The sequence below is a fragment of the Varroa destructor genome, unplaced genomic scaffold (genome assembly GCF_002443255.2).
Source record: "Varroa destructor unplaced genomic scaffold, Vdes_3.0 BEIS01000001.1, whole genome shotgun sequence".
Classification (NCBI taxonomy): Eukaryota; Metazoa; Arthropoda; class Arachnida; order Mesostigmata; family Varroidae; genus Varroa; species Varroa destructor.
This window is the reverse complement of record NW_019211454.1, coordinates 31,825,332-31,844,643: the sequence shown is the minus strand read 5'-3', so window position 1 is coordinate 31,844,643 and position 19,312 is coordinate 31,825,332. Positions and strand designations below refer to the sequence as shown.

The 19,312-nt window shown below is 41.0% G+C and overlaps 1 protein-coding gene and 1 long non-coding RNA gene across 21 annotated transcripts in view; one reads left to right on the top strand and one right to left on the bottom strand.

Annotated features, from left to right (window-relative positions):
* Cad86C (Cadherin 86C) overlaps positions 1 to 19,312 on the top strand; it is a 72,784-nt gene that overhangs the window by 16,399 nt on the left and 37,073 nt on the right. For 11 of the 14 annotated variants that reach the window (XM_086977911.1, XM_086977908.1, XM_086977910.1 and 8 more), the window contains 5 exons: positions 6,785 to 6,928; positions 7,960 to 8,052; positions 8,286 to 8,407; positions 8,656 to 8,700; positions 9,027 to 9,116. In XM_086977911.1, coding sequence (XP_086834037.1) covers positions 6,832 to 6,928; positions 7,960 to 8,052; positions 8,286 to 8,407; positions 8,656 to 8,700; positions 9,027 to 9,116 — 447 coding nt within the window. In that variant the 5' untranslated portion in view covers positions 6,785 to 6,831. Of the gene's footprint in view, positions 1 to 6,784; positions 6,929 to 7,959; positions 8,053 to 8,285; positions 8,408 to 8,655; positions 8,701 to 9,026; positions 9,117 to 14,691; positions 14,710 to 19,312 lie in introns of those variants that run through there. The other 3 variants (XM_086977915.1, XM_086977913.1, XM_086977916.1) reach the window with 2 other exon arrangements.
* LOC147758521 (uncharacterized) lies at positions 8,257 to 18,499 on the bottom strand. 7 transcript variants are annotated; one of them, XR_015319449.1, is made up of 3 exons: positions 17,313 to 17,623; positions 12,179 to 12,303; positions 8,257 to 11,320 (listed from the first exon to the last, which is right to left on the bottom strand). It is a non-coding gene; the product is annotated as an uncharacterized LOC147758521 (long non-coding RNA). The 7 variants fall into 7 exon arrangements; XR_015319452.1 differs by lacking the exon at positions 17,313 to 17,623 and adding exons at positions 14,621 to 14,736; positions 14,939 to 15,346 and having other exon boundaries at positions 8,257 to 12,303; XR_015319454.1 differs by lacking the exon at positions 17,313 to 17,623 and adding an exon at positions 18,047 to 18,499 and having other exon boundaries at positions 8,257 to 12,303.

Genomic DNA, 19,312 nt, shown 5'->3' with positions numbered 1-19,312 from the left:
GTTTCGCCACGGACCCATTCTTAACAACACTTTAACGTCTCTTTAACCACAAAGCCCTTCTTTGTTCGTCCTCATCCTTTGTTGATCGTTCACACTCCCTACGTATCTTATTTGCGCTCAGAACTGTGGATTACACAGGCCTGCGCCATGCGGCAGTCTTTCTACTGGGGTAGCGCTCGCCAAGCGTATCCACGCTATAGACCCTTCAAAATAAAGAAATGCAGTGGCAGTCTTATATTTCGCACTAGAACACATTTATTACACGAACGAAGCATATTTCCTTCAGAGCTTCTTACTTATCTTCGATTCAGCAAGGCCCCATCTTGCATTAAATTACGTGTTTAGCGTAACGTAAAAGCAAGCATTAACGTGCAAGATTTTATGGCCAATTCACTTTGTCAAAAATACAACAACAATTTAATTCCTCTAACAGGGGTGAAGATAAATAAGTACGTACAAAAGAAGAATAAATTAATGTTCCTATAAAAATCATTTACACCGAAATCCCCCTTCGCATTGAAAATAGTGTCCTATTTGACTTACTTTTCAGTTTAAAGACAACAAGTTTCCGTTAACGATTATCCATAAGCTGCAAAAACAATGCAAAGTGTTGAGTTTTGCCGAAAATAATGTTTATGTAGGACGAGAAACTAATGTAAATGTCCCCATACAGTTGCTTATTAAGCAGAACTTTCCGTTCGTCCGGGGATCGTCCTTAACCGCAACAGAACAGGCAGTCAAACATAACATTGATATTAATTTAGTGCTAGTTCAGATCAAACCCCGAGCCGTTAAGCTAGGGAACGATGTGGTACGAAAAAAAGAGCAAAGATTTTCTAACTGCGACGTTTCAATCGACAATATACAGCGAGACCATAGAATTTGCATAATGATCGCATTTACAGAACGTACTGCACGAGCTATTCTGTTAATATATATTTTGGCAAATTTACAGACTTCATCTAATCGGCTGCATCAGTGAAAATAAAAAACAAACAGGTGCATGCGTACGGGGATAACTGAAGCACTGGTCTTACATGTGTGTATTTGCTATATTCAGTGTGGTCCATTTGTGCTGCCAATATATGTAAAGGAACCTACCCGCATTCGTTGAATGCATCTACCATGTATTCAAGGGAGCTAGCTGTTTGCGTGTAATCGAAAAATAAGGTTTGTCCGAACTTCAAGTTGAATCAATACCCTTTCATAAAAGGGGGCATGAACGGAGCTTCGCCCAATTGCTGTTTATATACACGAGTGTATCAAATGCAATCTACAAAACTATTTACAACTGAGAGTGCTAGAGCAAACCATTTGCAAAGGCTATTTGCACGCAGGAAACCTGGGAATAGTCGTGCTGCAGGGGCCACATTTGACGAATGGACGCGGCCATCGGCAAACAAAGGCCGCATTAGCTATAATGAGCTAGAACGCTTATTCTACCGTTCAGTTACGAAACACGTTCCCGTTGCAAAACACGTAATAGGAAAGAAGTCCTGATGAATACTTTATCCTTGCCAAGCTCTTGGCTCAGGTCTGTTTCTATAAGCTACACAGCTCGTCCCGCCTTTCTCGCTTTCGAATATCAGCACTGGGCAGTTTGTTAAAGCGTGTGAAAATGTTTAAAGCGATATGCGCTTCATTTAAGGTAAACAAATCTAGCATGCGCTAGTTAAATCCGCCTTTAAGTTTACACTGTTTTAGAGCTCCGCTGTAAGATTAGAAAGGTGAAAAATTCTATTCACCCTTATTATCCGATTGAGGTAACGTGTTTCGTCAAACGAATTGCAAAGCTTCTCCGGAACTATATCCTTCTTCAGCTTCTATACCTACAACACAGCGCCGGCCTCCTTTCTTCTCGGTGGAACAGCCTTCGTCCTACTTACTATTTAGTAGAGGGCATTCTAATAGAGATAAATTTGTGCTCAGTGATTAAGTGTACCACTTTGTTTTCGAAGAGTGGGACTGCAGCGGTCTATTTTTCGATGCTCATAAGGTTTTCGATTATGTTATTCACGATATACATATCTCATATCCTGTCAAAGTGATATAAATGGCTTCGTAACTATTTACCAGATAGGTTCTTTGCAATTAACTTTGTGCGTCTTGCGGCTTAATGCCTTTTTCTAAAAGATCCAGTTCTTGTTCCTAACCCTTTTTTCCAAACTGGCACGGGTCTCCCTTTATTATTACTGAAGCATTTCCAGTCGACGCCTGAGTTACTCCGTTGTCTAGACGGAATGGATTCCTTTTTAAGTTTTCCTTCAATATTTATCAATTTTAGTAGCAGTATGTAAAACTTCTCAGTCGACGGTTAAGATTTCTGATTGATTATTGCTTGTTTATCTATCTCTCGAGTAAAGAAAATGCCCGTTCTACTCGGGTTCGTGTTTCTATTAAAAGTATCTCTGTTATTGATGGTAAAGTAAGTAAGGCCAGACACCTTTACGGAGTTCTGGACCTGCATGCTTTAGTGAGAACCAAACTAGCCTTCCTATTCCACAACACACCGCTGCTCGTTGAGGAACTAGGGTTGGACTTAAAGGAAGCAGTGTAAATAGTTCAGCTACAAGTGCGAACCAAAGATCGATCTGGAATTCGATTGGATGGGAAAAAATGACCAATTCCGCCTGGCAGGACAGTGGCAGAACCAATTAGCATGCCGTGTACTCAGTACACCGTCCACGGATTGCAGCACATTACTGGTCAGACACCCGGCGATCACGTTCCCGGAAACGATTGCCCCCTGCCGATAGTGCGAACAGCCCTGCACCTGTTGGTGCAGGGCTATTCGATACCTGCTGTTGATGATTTAACACGCCAATACGGGATATAGCAAACAGCGCCTACTTCGATATCAGGCTTTTACGACTATAGCTGTCTTCATTAGGCTATATATAACCTGTCTAACAGCAAGTGTGACTGCACTTCCATATTATGGATGTACACAATAATTATGTATACCTATGAAATGAAAAACTGCATTCTAATATCACGCTGAAGAGGCTAGTTAAGAATCCGTAACTTATTGATGACTGTAATACTTCTATCCTACTTAATCCTATTAAATGATTCGCGCTAAGGAAGTGCACAAGGCACTCAAAGCATTTCATAAAGTCGACATCTACCATTTTATTATTGAGCTCATTAGGTATTTCATTCAGCAGTGGGTTTTTCACTCCTTTATTAGCTTTTTGTAACAAATAGCTACGTGTATTGTTATTAGACGGAACTAACGATCTTCGAATAGATCATAGGGTGGAAAACGAATTGCATAGTTCCGAAGAGTGTCGTACCATAGAAGACATCCGGTTGACATGGCAGCGGCACCCTTTACTAAGAGAGTTAACACGGGTTGCACTCGCTGCCACACCACCACACGATCTCATTAGATGAATTACGCGAAATTTTTATGGATTTAGGTAGTGGCCCTTATTGATATCTTCTGCACTCGAAGATAAAGCAATTCCTTGTCCTCTTCATCAGGATCTGCCTTCGATGGCTTGATGCAATGTGTAAAGGAACGCTTGTAAATTTCCGCCAGAAATTTCGAGTCAACGGCAGCCCAGTTCGACAATTTGAAATATACCGTTCGCATTTATTGATCTCTCCACGTGCGATCATGGATTCTGTCGACGACTATTGTAGGAAGGTGAATACTAATCTCAGTAATATAAAAGGGAAAACAGACTGCAATCCAGCTAAATAACGATGTAAAACTTGAATAAAAAAAAGTGCCCATTTCGAAGACGAATTAGCACGGCGCAAAAGTTCACCTTTATAGTATGAACTGTGACGCATGCAGACCGTAAATTTGCATACATGCGTATAATAACAAAATAAGTTAACATGAATATATCGCCCTTTACATCAGTAATATTTAATCATAAACAGGATTGCGTGAAAGAAAGCTTCGTATATGTACCTAGGATTCCCTTTTTAGTTCTATATTTGTGGGAATTTTTAGGTCTTTTTTGGCAGACTACATAATTGTCGATCGTTGCATCCATTGCCGCCGTAGCGTTAGAGATGGAAGAATATAATTGCTTGAAGTTAATGACGCTCGATAACTTGAATGAGTGCATGCACTGATGCATCGGAATCAGTCCAGACATTCAACCAAATTGGCATCCGTCATACGAGTGTGAAGGACTACCGGTGACCCTTCATTTTGGCTCTTCGATGTAATGGATAGTCCTGGTGAAGCATGCTAGTCTTGACTTGAACACATCTACCTCCCGTTCCTCACTCTAGTCAGGGTCTGCCCCTTGTTATTTTCACGAACAAATCGAGTATTTGCTGGTTGCACACCCTGATAGCCTCAAAGGTTAGAATAGATCAATAAGTCCTGCAGCAGCAATGGCCTCTTGCCTTCCTTTATCTGGCTTTGGACTGCCCTAAAGCGGAAAGGCTGGATACTGCCTCAACCTGCTACTTCGCTGTAGTTTTACCCTTCGATGTCGCAAAGGTAACTGATTCGAAGTTGGTACCACTGGAATTAGGTTTGTATGATGCCGCCAAGTCGTCCTGCTACACCCTTACCTCAGCAGCATACTTCTGAATATGCGATCCTAGCTATTGGCCTCGTGGGCGTTTGCTCGACTGCGAGTCTCCTTTAGGGCTTTTGTTGTCCACTCTCCTGTAGTGTTTTATTGTCTACTTTCCTCGTTGAAGCTCCTAGAATTGTCTCATTATTCCTGACCGTTAATCCTCTGTGATACTTTCGCATGCACCTACAGTTACCTTGGTGCTGCGGAACCTTTTTGTATCGGTGTCTCTGTTTGACACTGACATGAGGACAAAGGTGACGTACCCGAAGGAGGAAGACGAAACCGAAAGGATATTGACTGGCCCCATTTCTACACTTATCGGTAAATCTATGTATAGGTAAACATATTTCTATTGATTCTAACATCATATAATATATATTTTCGCTTAAAGTGTCCGTGACAGTCGCGTTCCAATGTCGGTAATGTTTTGTTGAATATATAGACGTACATTCTTACAAACGGCTTCCAACATATTTGCCAGCCCACTATCGTATCAAACCTATTTAACATTGTTTCATAATATATAACCCTCCCTCGGAAATTTAGCGAGGCTGACATTCGTGAACGGTGCTCGGATATTTCCTGTAGACGATTGTAACGAGCATGATTTGCTAAAAAGCGATCAAGGAGTTAGTAGATCGCATGAATGAATAGTAAAGACGACACAAAGCTAGTAGTTGTCCGTCGGATCCAGAGCAAAAATTTAGTTACCATTGGGTCTAAATGCATTCCTAAAATGACGATACGTCCCCCTTAACTAATACGAGCACGCGGCTCGGTCTACGTTAAATCTATGTAAACATAAATAAACTCATCGAATATATCTTACTCATTCTCTTCAGTTTATCATTATTAGTACAGATTTTCTCTATTTACAACATTTTTATATTAACAATAAACGATTACGGTATTCTGTCGGTATAATAGCTTTTTCCAATTTTTTCTCGTATCTAGCAATAGTATCTATTTTTATATAATATAGCTCTAAATTTTCCCCTATTTTACAGACTAGTAAAGATCCGTAAAGCGAAACAATCTTATCGCTAGGGCAAGGACGTTGAAATTTCCTTAGTTAGAATATTGATGAAGTGTCATTTAGTCGTTAGTTGTTAATTGCACACAACAAAATGCAACTATCCCAGACAAAAAGGAGTGAATAATTTAGGCCCTTCGTTGGATAGCCTGTCGGCCACAGACCGCTTTTTCGTCCTATCCAACGTCACCTTAACGTTGTAGACCCACCAATCGACCGGTCGCTTAGGTCAACGACATCTAAGATGAACTGTACGCGCAGTTTTCCGCTTAATGATTTGTCCATGTGCAGTGGCCAATACACGTAAAAATATATGCATACGCATATAATAGATGTGGAACCAACATTGTTGGAGTCTGGGGCATCGGGCTACTACGCCGGACTCGTTGTCAATAACCTACCTTGACATAACAAAGGGTCAAGTATCCCAAGGGTTTGGCAGACAACTCTGCTCCCAGCAAAGCTTTATTATAATCATGGCAAAGATCACTCGCAAGCTTGTCACGATCTTGTCTCAGGGCGGGCCTCAATCCCTCGCGTGTGAGGACTCAGTTTGATTTTTGTTATTAAAATGCTATCTACTATTTTAATTGCCAGATACCTTTGACTGATACGAAGAAAAGTCGCACATGCTGGCAGTGCAAAGGGAACATTTTCGCTTTAGATATTTTACAGGTCGAGCTTACATTACGAATGCACCATTTATTGTATGCCTGCTTATGTTATGAAAAAGTCAATAAAGAATATTATACAAAATATATTCAACTGTGTGCAACGAGAAGGTTATGTGTGTATTCATACACAAAGTGCTCTTTACGTGGTTTTAGTATTCTTAACGTATCTTGGGGGGAATTCTAGGATCAGCGAAACTTTTATAATAACGGAATACAGTTCCGCAAGGGTTTTGGATAGACTAAGTGCATAAATGAAGTACATAGGAAACACGATTCGGGGTATTGCAAAAAAAAGTAAAAGAAGAAGTGCGTTGAAGGTAGAAGAAGGTGTTTAGGAAATCGCACCGAAGCACGTTTACGTTTAGGCTGAAAAATTGAACAACTCTAATTGGCACCACGGTGGCAAAAAGTTTGTAATGAGCATAAAAGTTTGACCGTAGGGTTCCCATGAGAGGCTACAAGCTGCCTCTACCGTATTTATCTCTGACTCGTTTTCTTATTGGTTTGTTGATTTAACGCCGATATAGCGAGATATTAGCGGATTCGTGAATGAGGTCCCCGGTAGGACTCCACCATGCGACATCGAGGCCATCTCCAGTCTGCCGCTCGCGCTTGCGCTTCGTTCGTGGCAACTTTAACTATATGGCATTTCGTAGGCACACCAATACATGGTAAGAATACAACCTATAGATTAATATTGTCTCTGCTACCTTAATGTACTGTTCATCACGCTTATCGTCAACCGCCTTCATTCCATAGCGAAACTATGACCCGTCCGTTGGCTAGAAGAACGGCAGCTTGAAAATGAATTCTCTTAAGATGGGCGCACTTGTTGCTATAACAAGAAGATGCATTCTAATAATCGTTTTCTAAGCTAGAGCGGCGGTGGCCTCTGACCAGCTTTATTTATTAGAGAACAATAACGAATGTTTTTTTCGGCGTGATTAAGGATGAATCGTAGATATGTAGAGAGCACTATCTTCAGGTTTGAAGATTTTCACTATCTTCTTTAATTTTGGTCAACGAACTATTATGAGGTTGAATGACTATATTATATATAGTCTTAGTAGGTAATGGAGCTATTACAGTATTCAAAGGTTATCGTATAACGAAGCTATGTTTACTGTCGACTCGATTATGAGCCAGATCTTATATACGCTGTATATGATTCACTTTATAAATAATGTCCAGAAAATAATCTTCGTGCCAATATACTGAAATCAATATACCTAAACGTTTTGAATCAATCCAATATTGGGCTTGCCTTTATGATTTTTAGACTTCAGACAAGCGGCATTTTTTTCCTATTAGAGTGGCCGGTGCTAAGTTTATTTGAAAGCGGGTTAGCGTCTGCCTATCCCCGTGATGATGGAATGATAATATCTTATGTTACACTAGAATTCTAGGCGTAGACGCATTCCTAGAAGCCAGAGCAGTAGAAAGAGCAAAGATTCCTTCAGATAACTTATATTGAGTCCCCCGCAGATCTTAAGATTAACATTATCTTAAGATTAACATTAACAGCTGTGTCAAGGCTTACCGTGAAAAGAATAACCGAGGTCCAGCTAACGAAAGAGTCCTACTGACCGTACTGCCAGAGTACGCTCAAGGCAAAACTATAATTTAGTTAGAAGAGAGTTTCATAAAGCGTCATTATAGACAAATCCACAAGTTACCATTTCAATTACGGGTAAATGTGCAGGTCTGGCGCCAAACATCGACTACTCTCACAACATGCGCATCCTCCGTTTACCAAAATCTACCCCGGTCGGCACTATCGTCTACAGGCTAAAAGGTGATACCCGATATAGAATTTGCCATAGAAGTCCTCTGATTGGCCGAAAAATTGTCGTTATAGACGAAATTAACTAGGTACCTAATGAATTTGTGAAGTAGCTTTCTACTTCAGGATTTCCTATTGTGTTTTACAAGGAACGTCGCATTACTATTTTATAAAGCTGAACTTACGCTCTGGTGACGATACTAAAAAAGAGGCAGATTAAAAGAAACAAAGGTTGATTTCATTAGGTTCAGACTCGCATACCACAACGCTAAAATTCGGAGCGCGGAATCAAGAAGGTCGAGAATTGCTCGAATTTAACTCCGTTAACATTAATCAGGCGGACGTTATCCTTAAAGCGCCACTCAAGGTAAGCTTCATGGTAGAACATTAAAATGCACGTTATCGTGCATGCTTACACTGTCGGAAGTAATTCGGCACGTGCGGTCGATTTTTAATTAGGTTACAAATCGTCACGATTGATAGCGGAATGTACAGTGATTCCGCCTGGAAAAAGATGAACCGACAGATTTTTAGCTAACATTAAAATGTAACTATGATATTTGTTTATGACACAGACTTTCTCATCTGCCTGATTAATATTGTTTACATTTACAGAAAGAAAACTATTCGGTTACATTATTTGTCACCGATGGAAAGGAGGTAAGTAGTGTGCGTACATGCCCTTTACCAAGATGACGCTGGTCGGGCAAGATTTGTTGCCCGTTGTCATGTAAGGTTTTACGACCCAGAATTCGCATCGTGTACATTATAGCTGATCCAAAGTCTGCTGAAACTATTGTTCCCATAGTAAACGGCTTCCTATCGCTCAGCCATAATATAGTCCACCGAGTGCAGACACAGTAAGCTACATTTCCCAATACTGATTAAACTTTCCTTAAAGTAAGAAAAAATAACATATAGACGCAGTCGACGGTGCATCTGCATTCAATGCGCATTGTAAGGGCATTTTTCAATGATGATTACAGACAACCGAAGTAGATTCGAGTATCGTGGTAACAAACGGTTCACTTTCTAATCCGTTTGTAAACACAGAGACCGTCGTAAAAGTCCCCGAGGTAAGTTCTTTCTCCTTTGAAGTATAATCGTCTACGAGAGAATTGCTCGTTTAAACTTACAATGATAGCAAGTAGATAGCTAGCCGTTTGTGTATTTATATCGGTCCTTATGAAAGCAGAAAATTTTGCAAAATCCAACGGCTTTTAACGAATTTTTTAAGCACTTCACACCTTTCATTCTATGTTAGAAGTATGCTATGTAGTCAATGTTGTCCGACGAAGCTTATAAACTTCATTTAAAACATTTGAATTATAGATTTTTGTCACCCTATATTGGGGTGTTCTTAATGCAATTAAATTTGAAGAGATATCTTTGAAACGGACATTTCCATCTGCTCCGAGAGATAAAGCGTTGAAACAATAGTTTATTGTTCTATAACATTGCTTGTAACCGACTCCATCTAGAATCGATATTCTAAAATAAAGCTATCTGCACGCTAATAAAATTACGCTAAGTAAACCCTCGTCGTGCGAGTACGTTACTTGTCTAGCTATGTGTATGTCCATACCATCAGAAAAATCTATTTCTAACGTCATTTTCTAGGCGGTTGTTGTCGGTAAGTCTGAGCCCAGCACTAATTTCGTATACATACTTAGAAAAGCCTTTCAATGATTACCTTTATAAAAGTCCACAACAACTACTGACCTTTCTGCTCTCTTTCCTCTTGCGTCCTACAGTCGGCTAAAGTACAAGAATTATCATCTAGTTATTTACTAAACAAGGCTAAGTCCATTGATTCTCAAATTCAAAAGTCGATCGCTGGCCATTTTGCATTCGCAAACAACAGCGAAACAGAAACAGCGAGCAGCGAATGAAATTGTGCTACCTGGTTTGAAGCTAGTACGTTCTTGTCAATGTAGTATCTGACAGTCGCTACTGGCTTACCGGGTCGTGTGCATTCTCTATTGAGATGAAGAAGGTGTCCCTATCCATAAATCTTTACGAGGCTCCGAGGTTACGGATGATCAGAGCACCGGTCCATGCAAGCCACCGATCGTCCGTGTGTACGTGTTCATCTGTGCGACTTCGTCCGTTGTTCTATTGTTCAGAGGTAATTAATGATTACCCGAATTCTAGGCGAAGGAATCTATTGCGTTGCAGTGAAACTGGCCGAGCGGCAGGCAACAGTGAACACGGTAACCAGTGAGACCGCGTTCTTCTCCGTAGCGGCCCGCGCTCTACTTGTGCGTCCCGCGTACAGACACGTACGCACGTTGACCCGCGTTTTCTCTCAAGCTGGGTCTCAAAACATCTTCCTTGTTCTCAAGTAATTTTTATGTTACTGCAAATATACGATCTCCCCTAGAGAAAGCAGCAATTGAGGGGGGTCAATGCTATATGGCCAAACTGCATCTATAGTGTTCGGTGCTAAACAAGACTGCGCGAAGTAGTATTAAAGCTAATGACTTCGAAACAGCGTAGAAGATGGTCATAATTAAACGTAAATTAGCATTGGATGCAGACAGAGCGACCTCTGTGACAGGTAACTTCATATACATATTCGACCTGCGAATGACAAAACAAAATTTAAAACATTCTACGTTACCGTAGATATTTCAAGTAATTTTTAAAACTCAAGATTTCGCGTTTTCTAAAGTTATTTTGAAAATATGAAATTGCGCAGTGGGTTTTGGGTTACGAATCCTGAAGAACATGCATGCGGGTTTTAGGCTATGAACCCTGAGGACTATGTATATGGGTCTTAGGTTATGAAGCCTGACCACTATACGTGCGGGTTTTGAGTTATGCATGACTTGCACGAATGATTCGTGTTCAAGGTGTTACAATTTGAATTATGATTTAATTCGTTTAAAATATTCGTTGCAACTTGGCCATATGTTAAGATACGTATGAACGTATAGTGTATTGTAATTGGGAAGTCCTTCAGAAACAAGCAGAAGTCGATATTGCTGCCAATTGCAGAAGTTTCTGGCTGCCTCTAAACATTGGTCCACGACCGAGAGAAGTAACGATCGGCAGCAGATGTGCATGTGTACTTTTGTGATTAGTGTGGTTAGAATCTGCCTAGCACTATATGAGAGATGGGAGAATAGGCTGTGGCCTTCACCTAATTTGTATATCGATCAGGACACAATATTGTTGCAAGAGAATCGGTCCTTGACTATTGGCGCTATTATAGTCTTGTCCGTTATCCAGATCTGCTCATAAAATAGCACTGACGTAGGCATACAACGGGCCCGGCCTGGTGTAAATTAAGCACATAAAAGTCTTAGTACTATATGCTGTCTATTACGACGATTACTCAAGGCACTTATTGTGCCCTGGGCTATCGGTATTACGAAAATAACAGAGCGCACTTTATGCGTAGATATAAGGAGGGCTCTGCATATACGCTTGTAAAATACAGACATTGACATTTCGGAAACCCATTTTATATAAGAAACAATAGACGCTCAGAGAATATAACCAGAAAACATATATATATATATAGATAGATAATAGAGATAGAAATATACATATACACAAATATAATTTGTCGTCAGTAAATAATATATGCCATGTGCAAAAAGAATGAGGTCGGTCCAAACATTACATTGTAGTGTAGCACATAGTGTAATACTTGGTGGGGTTATATTTTTTAAACTGTCAAACCGATTTTAAGATATGGGTTAGCAGAAAAACTTATAGTAAGATGCTAATAGGATAGGTAGTACAACGTTTTCGTCGTTAACAAAAACCGACAATTACTTTTTGGCCATTTCGAAATGGTGATATTTATCTTGAGAATAATTTGAATTTTTATTGGCCTGATTTTTCACGTAAAGATTTATTTTGAAAACAACCCGAAGACAAATACTCGATAGGTAGCGAAGCTTTACCTATTACCGGATACTAATTTCGGACCATGCACTTCAATAGCCCTACGTGTATATATAAGTGGTCGTATGTACGACACCTGTACGCCAAAAGCGGCATAAGCAAGCGGCAGCATCGAACCTACGGCGAATGTTTACGGCGTTGGACCTATTCGACCTCTGGTTACGTGAGCTAAATATAATTTTCTATGTAGATGTCATGTCCGGCCTTCGCACATCACTACCGAGCTGGATTCGGCCGGACTGGGCCTATGTTTGGCGTTACGTGAAGAAGCTGGGCTCGAAGCGGCCAACCACGACGCATAATAAGCATCCATCTCACGGCCTTTCCGCTACTGGGAACCATTGTCTGAAAGAGGCGTGGGTGCAGCTTGCTATAAATAGGCAGTCATGTCAATGATACAGACATTTTCTCTATTATTTTTTAACTATTCACGTAGCTACCATAAAGAGTAATATCTTGTCAGACATTTTGAGCAGTAATGGTGGCATTAGTTTATACTTTACATATACTATAACTGTAACATCTCCCATCATGACTATTGTTTAACCGATTTGCTCTAGGCATCTTAATTGATTAGTGATTTGCCAGCAGAATGAGTTTAAGTTAGATACGCTTCTTACAAATCATTAGTACGACGCATGAGTGCACTAAGTTCTTGTAACGAGGTTGCAACACCAGTATCCGCGCTAAGTTAGAATACACACAGAAGTATATACACGATCTGAGATCGGTTTCCCTATTAATTGGCTTGTGCAGCGCTCTTGTTTGGCATGCTCCATTATAATACATAGAATTAAGCAATCGGTTGCATCTATCGAACATGGTCAAGTTCTGAATAGGGAAGTTCTTAACTCTGCAGTATTATGAAGGTTATGGATAGCCGTTGACGCCATCTTTGTTTTAAGTACAGCTTGTCTAGTTCCGACATGTTCATATACATATCAAACTGCTCATAGCTCTATAAGCTCAAGGGTGAAGTGACCTTTTAACTTTCTGTAGCTGTTATTTATTAACTTCAACATCTGCAGCCAATAGCTTTTGTAGCACGAAATACCCGTTTCTGTTGTTTAAGCAACTGAGCAGCAATTTTCTATTGGTTGGTAAAGTTTTCCAATTTTAACAAGTCTAGACCATATTGTCTACAAGATTTACATCAGATTCGTTAATATATGTTATAAATATTTATTACATTCTATTACGACGGCAATTTACTACATAGTACAATAAAAATACCAAAGACAAAGGGGTATCCTCAAGAGTAGCAGAGGACATCTGCGCATCTTCCACGACTGTAAAGTAATAAGGTTTTATTAAAATAAGGACCGTGTTTTTCACGAAGAGCGAATTTTTCACCAACTAAAATGTGTGTGTGTCCTGTTATTTTGTCATAGTTCAAGCGCCGCTAGAGCCTTGGTCCGATGTGAAATCTATTCTAAATAATTCTTAGATGAAACTCCTCTACCTTGCGTCATGTGTTGCACCATTGACTTCATCATATAGCTAGTAGCACTTTTGCTATCACCACAAACCCAATTGCGCTTAATGTACACGAGCGGTTGTATATACGATCATAAGAACGTCAAGCATTTAACTTGTCGCGTTGATCATATTTATGACCACCACTCCTTGCGTTACGCCGTGCAATAATACAAACTAACGCCGTACCGTTTCAAGTTCCCAGAATTTCCTCTATAACGCTCGTTATTGCAAGCAGCGTGCGCCGCGCGAGGTTGTGTGACTGACAGAGGGAAACGTCGACCCTGACCCACTTTTGTGCTCCCGGCAGGCAAATCCCTGCGGTTGCGTATGCTCACGCCAATCAACGTCCTATAGCGCTTGTTGTAATAGCGAAGCGTCATCATCGGAAGCTGGCAAAAGCGGCGGCCTACCGCTCGGCCCTTGTCCTGTCAACATCACAGGCGCATGTAGTTCAAAGCTGACCTTCAAACATCGGAGCAGAGTGAGGAGTGCATAAAGGGAGCATGGTTTGCGGATAATTTAAAAAAACCTTGAATTTTAAATTAGCCGCCGTACTTCTCTTCGTCCGATGGAGTGTTGAGATATTTCCTAGCTAGGAGTATAGTTGGACGACGCTAATGAGTCATAACAGGAAAGGTGACAAGTAATTATGCAATCTTGTCCATAGGAATTCACGACGTACTGCCATCGAACGTACGCGCGGTGGAAGGTGGCTATTGTTGCGTACCATTTGCTTGTCAAGAAATAGAAACGTAGTTAATGAGAGCATCTAATCGTAACTCTAAATGGAGTCATTGATCGTGACAAACTGCTGTGTAATCATTTTTCGGAGAACAGGATATGTATGAATTTATGTTTCAATTTTTAAGTAAGCAATATATATGGGAAGTGCAGATTCAATTTTGCTAATTAGCGGCGAAGAAATGCAATGGGAAATTTTAGCTTTTAGGCTCTTATCGGTTAAGGCTGGTGCTGCTAACAACCCCAGCAGACCAACTTCTATGCAATTTCTAATGAAGTCATTCACTAAGTTAAATACTCTAGACAGGTGTATGCTCCAAAACAAACTATGTTTATAAATAGAAGGAACCATCACAACGATTAAGTTGAGCTTTAACGTGCAACGATTAACTGCTTGCAGCTTTTTTCGAATATGATAGGTGGTTGGACTGTTAAGACTTACCGCCTTCGACACGGAACCATTAACTTGAATAGAATCAAAATCAACTTAGCAAATGATTCTTGGCACCGGAGTCGGCGTTCGCGGAATAGGTAGGACTTATGTTGGCCGTCAAACACCTACGTATATTGACCTTTATGAAAATATCTCCATAATATCACATTGTCAGCAGCTTTCCAATTACAAGCTGAAGTACCCTTGAGTACTACACGTCGCAGCAACGTAAATATCACGATCTCAAAATATGTTAAAATTTAATATTTGTCTAAAAGCATTTCAATAAATCTGAGGACCATAACAAACGTGAGCAGATGAACGTACGCTACAACACTTAACGTTTCTTGCAACCGCAATAGAACCACGATATCAGCTTCGACACGTCCAAACTAAACTTTTTGGAATTACTCAGAGGGGAAACGAAGTGATCGATGTGAGTTGGTACGATTTAAATATGTTAAATTATTTCATGGATGTTCAGAGTATCAGTTCCTTGTGGAAAACTAGAACGCATTTGTCGTTGTCAAAATCCCACACGAAAGATGCATATTCTCATTATTAAAGAGGTAGAAGAACCGCCAAACACGACACAGGCCCAGAAGCTACTATTTATTGTAAAGCTCTTCGTCTTTACAATGGCGAAAATGTTACTTATTGGCAATAGCAACGATCACAGCGCCGTAAAAATCGACTGCATATATTATGTGTACACGCGATACCCGTAGCCTACACGTAAAGTATATCGTACAGATGTCGGTGGGTCGTACGACCTTTCACTCGCTCTGGTATGAACGCAGATCCCGCTCGTGCGTCTGTTACTACTATGACCAGCTGACCCTCTCACTATTTTGATTGAGTCAGAGTCAGTCGATTGGCAGGACATTTCGCTTACAACAAAGGGAGTAGATTTTTGTTGCCCTGCTTGTGGCAGACGATTTCAGTGACGTTATGGGGTAATGGCGGGCGTTCTCCAAAAATAAGCCCAAACGAATCGTTTCGGTAATATTCAAGCGGATCCCACTTCGAGAATTCATCGCATAATTTTGTAATCATAGAGCGGGAACTCTGCAGAAAAAGTGTTGGTATCCGCAGTCTATTAGACACAGATGGCGGTCTTATGACGGTTTTGAATTACGCAGAGTAAAAGGACAACAAAGTTTCGCAGCGGACAATCGTCTAGACGTTCATTCCTGTCTAAAATGGACTTGAAAGTGGCTACATCTGGCAAAGCTATGTCGTGTTATAATAATTAATTCCCTAAAGAATATCTAGTAAGACGTCAAAAAGGCCACGTAAAACTCGCGGCCCTAAAATCTTGTGTTTCAATCTAGTAGCATAAGCATTTACCATTCACTTACAGATTGAGTGACCAAGTTATCGGAAAGGCAAATCATAATCAGATGACAGCCTCTAATCATGACAACTGTTTGGATTATACCGGTATTGATGATAACGAAAAAACGCAGCACCCCAAATAGCGAGTAAAACAATAGCACTTGTCTCGTTTCACAATAAAAAGATTATAATTTCTATATGTGATGCCTATCTACAATATAGTACATCACCATCTACATGTACTTTGGCATATCAATGTATTAACATTCAAAAAATACGGCGAGTAAGCGTCGGCGGCAAAATGCGAAGCAGTTAATCCAGATGTGTGAGCAACTTCAGATCCAGTTAGGCGTCTGCTGTTACACTAAACGGAGCACTTTAAGACAGGTTGACAGGTACGAACATGTTCGTACCGACAACCGACGGCGTGGTGAATAGCACACTAAAAGGTTCAGGAACTTCAAACTTATGAGAACAGAGCGTGCAGCGCGATATCGCTAACTCGTATAAAATGCATCATACTACACTGCCCGGGTGCCATCGCAGGCGAACGTTTATATAGACGCGGTGTGTGTTTGTACGCAGTACGTAATCCCTTTACTTTAAAACACAGTTACTGCTGCCCCTGCGGCAACTCCAGCCATTGCTATTACGACGGCAGCAGGGACGCTTACTATCAGATGGGCGGGCTGGCGAACGAGCTATCTGAGTTGAGGTAAAAGCAGGCTGAGAAAGTAGGTGGTGTCACTGGTAAAAACCGTAGGAGCTGCCTGGCACGAAGGATCCAAAGGGCAGGATAGGATGCAACAATTTAACCTCTAATTCAGGACTAGCAGCAGAAGCATCTATGCCATGAGTAAGTTTCCAGGGAGCTAGCATCTTGCTGCCTGAGCAACACTGGGTGGTCACAGGCATGTACTTTCCTACAAGCAGCAAGCTAAGAGCAAGCAGCAGCCCTACATGTCCTGGTGTTTCGTTTCATTTCCCCGTTGTACTACCATAATGTTCTAGTGGGGCAGGATATAGTGATGGCTGTACGTCTTGCGTGTTTCAACAGCCTTGCGCCATTTGCCCTGTAAGGCCAGGAAGCGCAAATTCGATAGCGTGATCAGGGAACGATCCCACACGGCTATAGACAGAGAAGTGTAGACAACGGTGCATTGCCACTGTGATGGAATCTTACGCGTTCGCAGTCTGCTGTTATTACTATTGTACTACTTTTATAACAACTGCTCTGTTACTGCTGCTTAGATACAATGCCCGTTGTCAACTGCTGCGTACTGCAACCAGCAGCGCTATTGGGGCATTTATTACTAGGCATATATTATTATTAAGGGATTTATTACTCTGCAAGACAACCGACCAAGTCACGTGGATGTGGTTGATCTTGATCACAGTAAAACGTAATCGGCATCGCAACAACTAAACGCCGTCCGTAATTTTCCAATCTTGACCACCGCTCTGCAATTCACTGTTGATAGCAAAACGTTTATTGTTCACAGGCGAATCCATCGCACGTACAGAAATACTCTAGAACGAGTGATTCTTTGAGCGTTTAGGAACCGACTAAACGCTAAATATGCATGCTTCCAAGCTTGCCATCTAGTCTTATTGCCGCTCGAGGCAAACGTGTGTCCGATCGAATATGCCACCATGGAGGCAAATTCATCCGTGGGAAACATCTACGGTGCAATCACGGCTGCAGTCCACCTAAGAAGAAATATCTGACCGTAGGCCTGCAGCAATTAACGGCTAGCAGTAGTCTCACTGTACGAAATACGCTTTCGCCTGAACACGAACAGACAGGCAGGCAGGCTCGTATAGACAATGTATATTGTAGGTAAGAGAATATTTCCATATGATCTATTTAAAACTAGTGACGTATGTAGAAAATCCACCACGGACACGAGCTCCGTAATCTACAAAGTGAAAGTTTTTCTATCGGAAATACTTGTATGCCTTTTTAGTAATACAGAACAGTATAATCCAGGCGAAACATTAATTTCAGAATGACTCCTATAATTAATCCTCACCATACAAATCAGTTGTTGTCCTCACTTTATGTCATTGCATATATTGAGTATAGAACTAACTTACTGTTTAAGCTTATTACGTCAGGCGTTGGTACTGACATTTTTCATTGACAAGATCGCTCGTCCACATATTATATATAGATCGGCATAGAGTCAAATAATTGGCTTGGTGCACAGGAGGTCCATTATTTGAAGGCTATCAAGTTCTGTCTTTGTCTAGTCATGCATATCTCACGCCAGCGTCATCCACATGCAGCTTATATGCTTATGATCCGAGCATTGCTGCTCCCTCACTCTTAGTCTCTGTTGCCGGGTCCGCTTTTGTACGCAGGTCATCCCATATTCTTATAGAGATCGCGCTGTCACCTATTAATCAGCTGATTGCCGGTGAACGTCAGGCCGACGCTGAATAGCGACCTCGTAGCTGGGACCAACCACCCAGTGATGTTGGCGATTTGAAATAGGTCACGGACATGAGACATCCACACCTCATCGGACAGTGCAATTACAGATCACACTTGAGCTTCCAGTCCCGCTGAATCATAACAAAGCTTATTAGGTATGCACGTCAATAGACAGGCGATGGATCGTTTCCCGTTAATAAAAGCAAAAAAACAATTGACTACCTATGCTATATACTGAGAATTATATTCTATCTGGCGTTGCTAATTAAACGTAAATGTAATTTTCCATTATATTCTTAATAGAAAACATATATAAACAATAAGACAACGCCTTGATGTACTGGAACTATGCAGACAAAACAATACCTTCGTGTTTGCTACGTTTTACTCGTTATTTATGCCTTTCTCTGGCAGATGAACTCTTCGCGCTTCCATAATCTTGTACGATTCCCACATAGTTATTTTTCTAACTTTCTTGAGTTATAAGGTCAGCACTTGAAGAAACGTTGTCCTTCTTAACAAGAACGCGCTACATGAGAACAAGCTCACATGCAAACAGCTGAGTCGCGCTTCAAGTCGACAATCGTCTAACTTAATTCGACAGTTATCATATCCAGAATTTAGGCGATAGGAGCGTCAGTTACCCTTCTGAGTCCCGTAAAGAAGTCCTGTCTGTGGAAGCGAACGATCCGAATAATTATGCAGTTGTTCTCAAATGCTCCGAGTTCCAACGATGATTCCTCGCTGGCGGCTCCTGCACTTCCACTGTACCGGCTGCCTAAGGGCGTATATCTGATCTACAGCGGTAGGAGACGTCCTGCTGGCACCAGTCACCGAATCCTCGCATCACTACACAATATTTTCGTATACTAAGGGGTGTGTACGTAAGGACGTTCTCTGGACCGAAGAAAACAAACTGTGCTGGT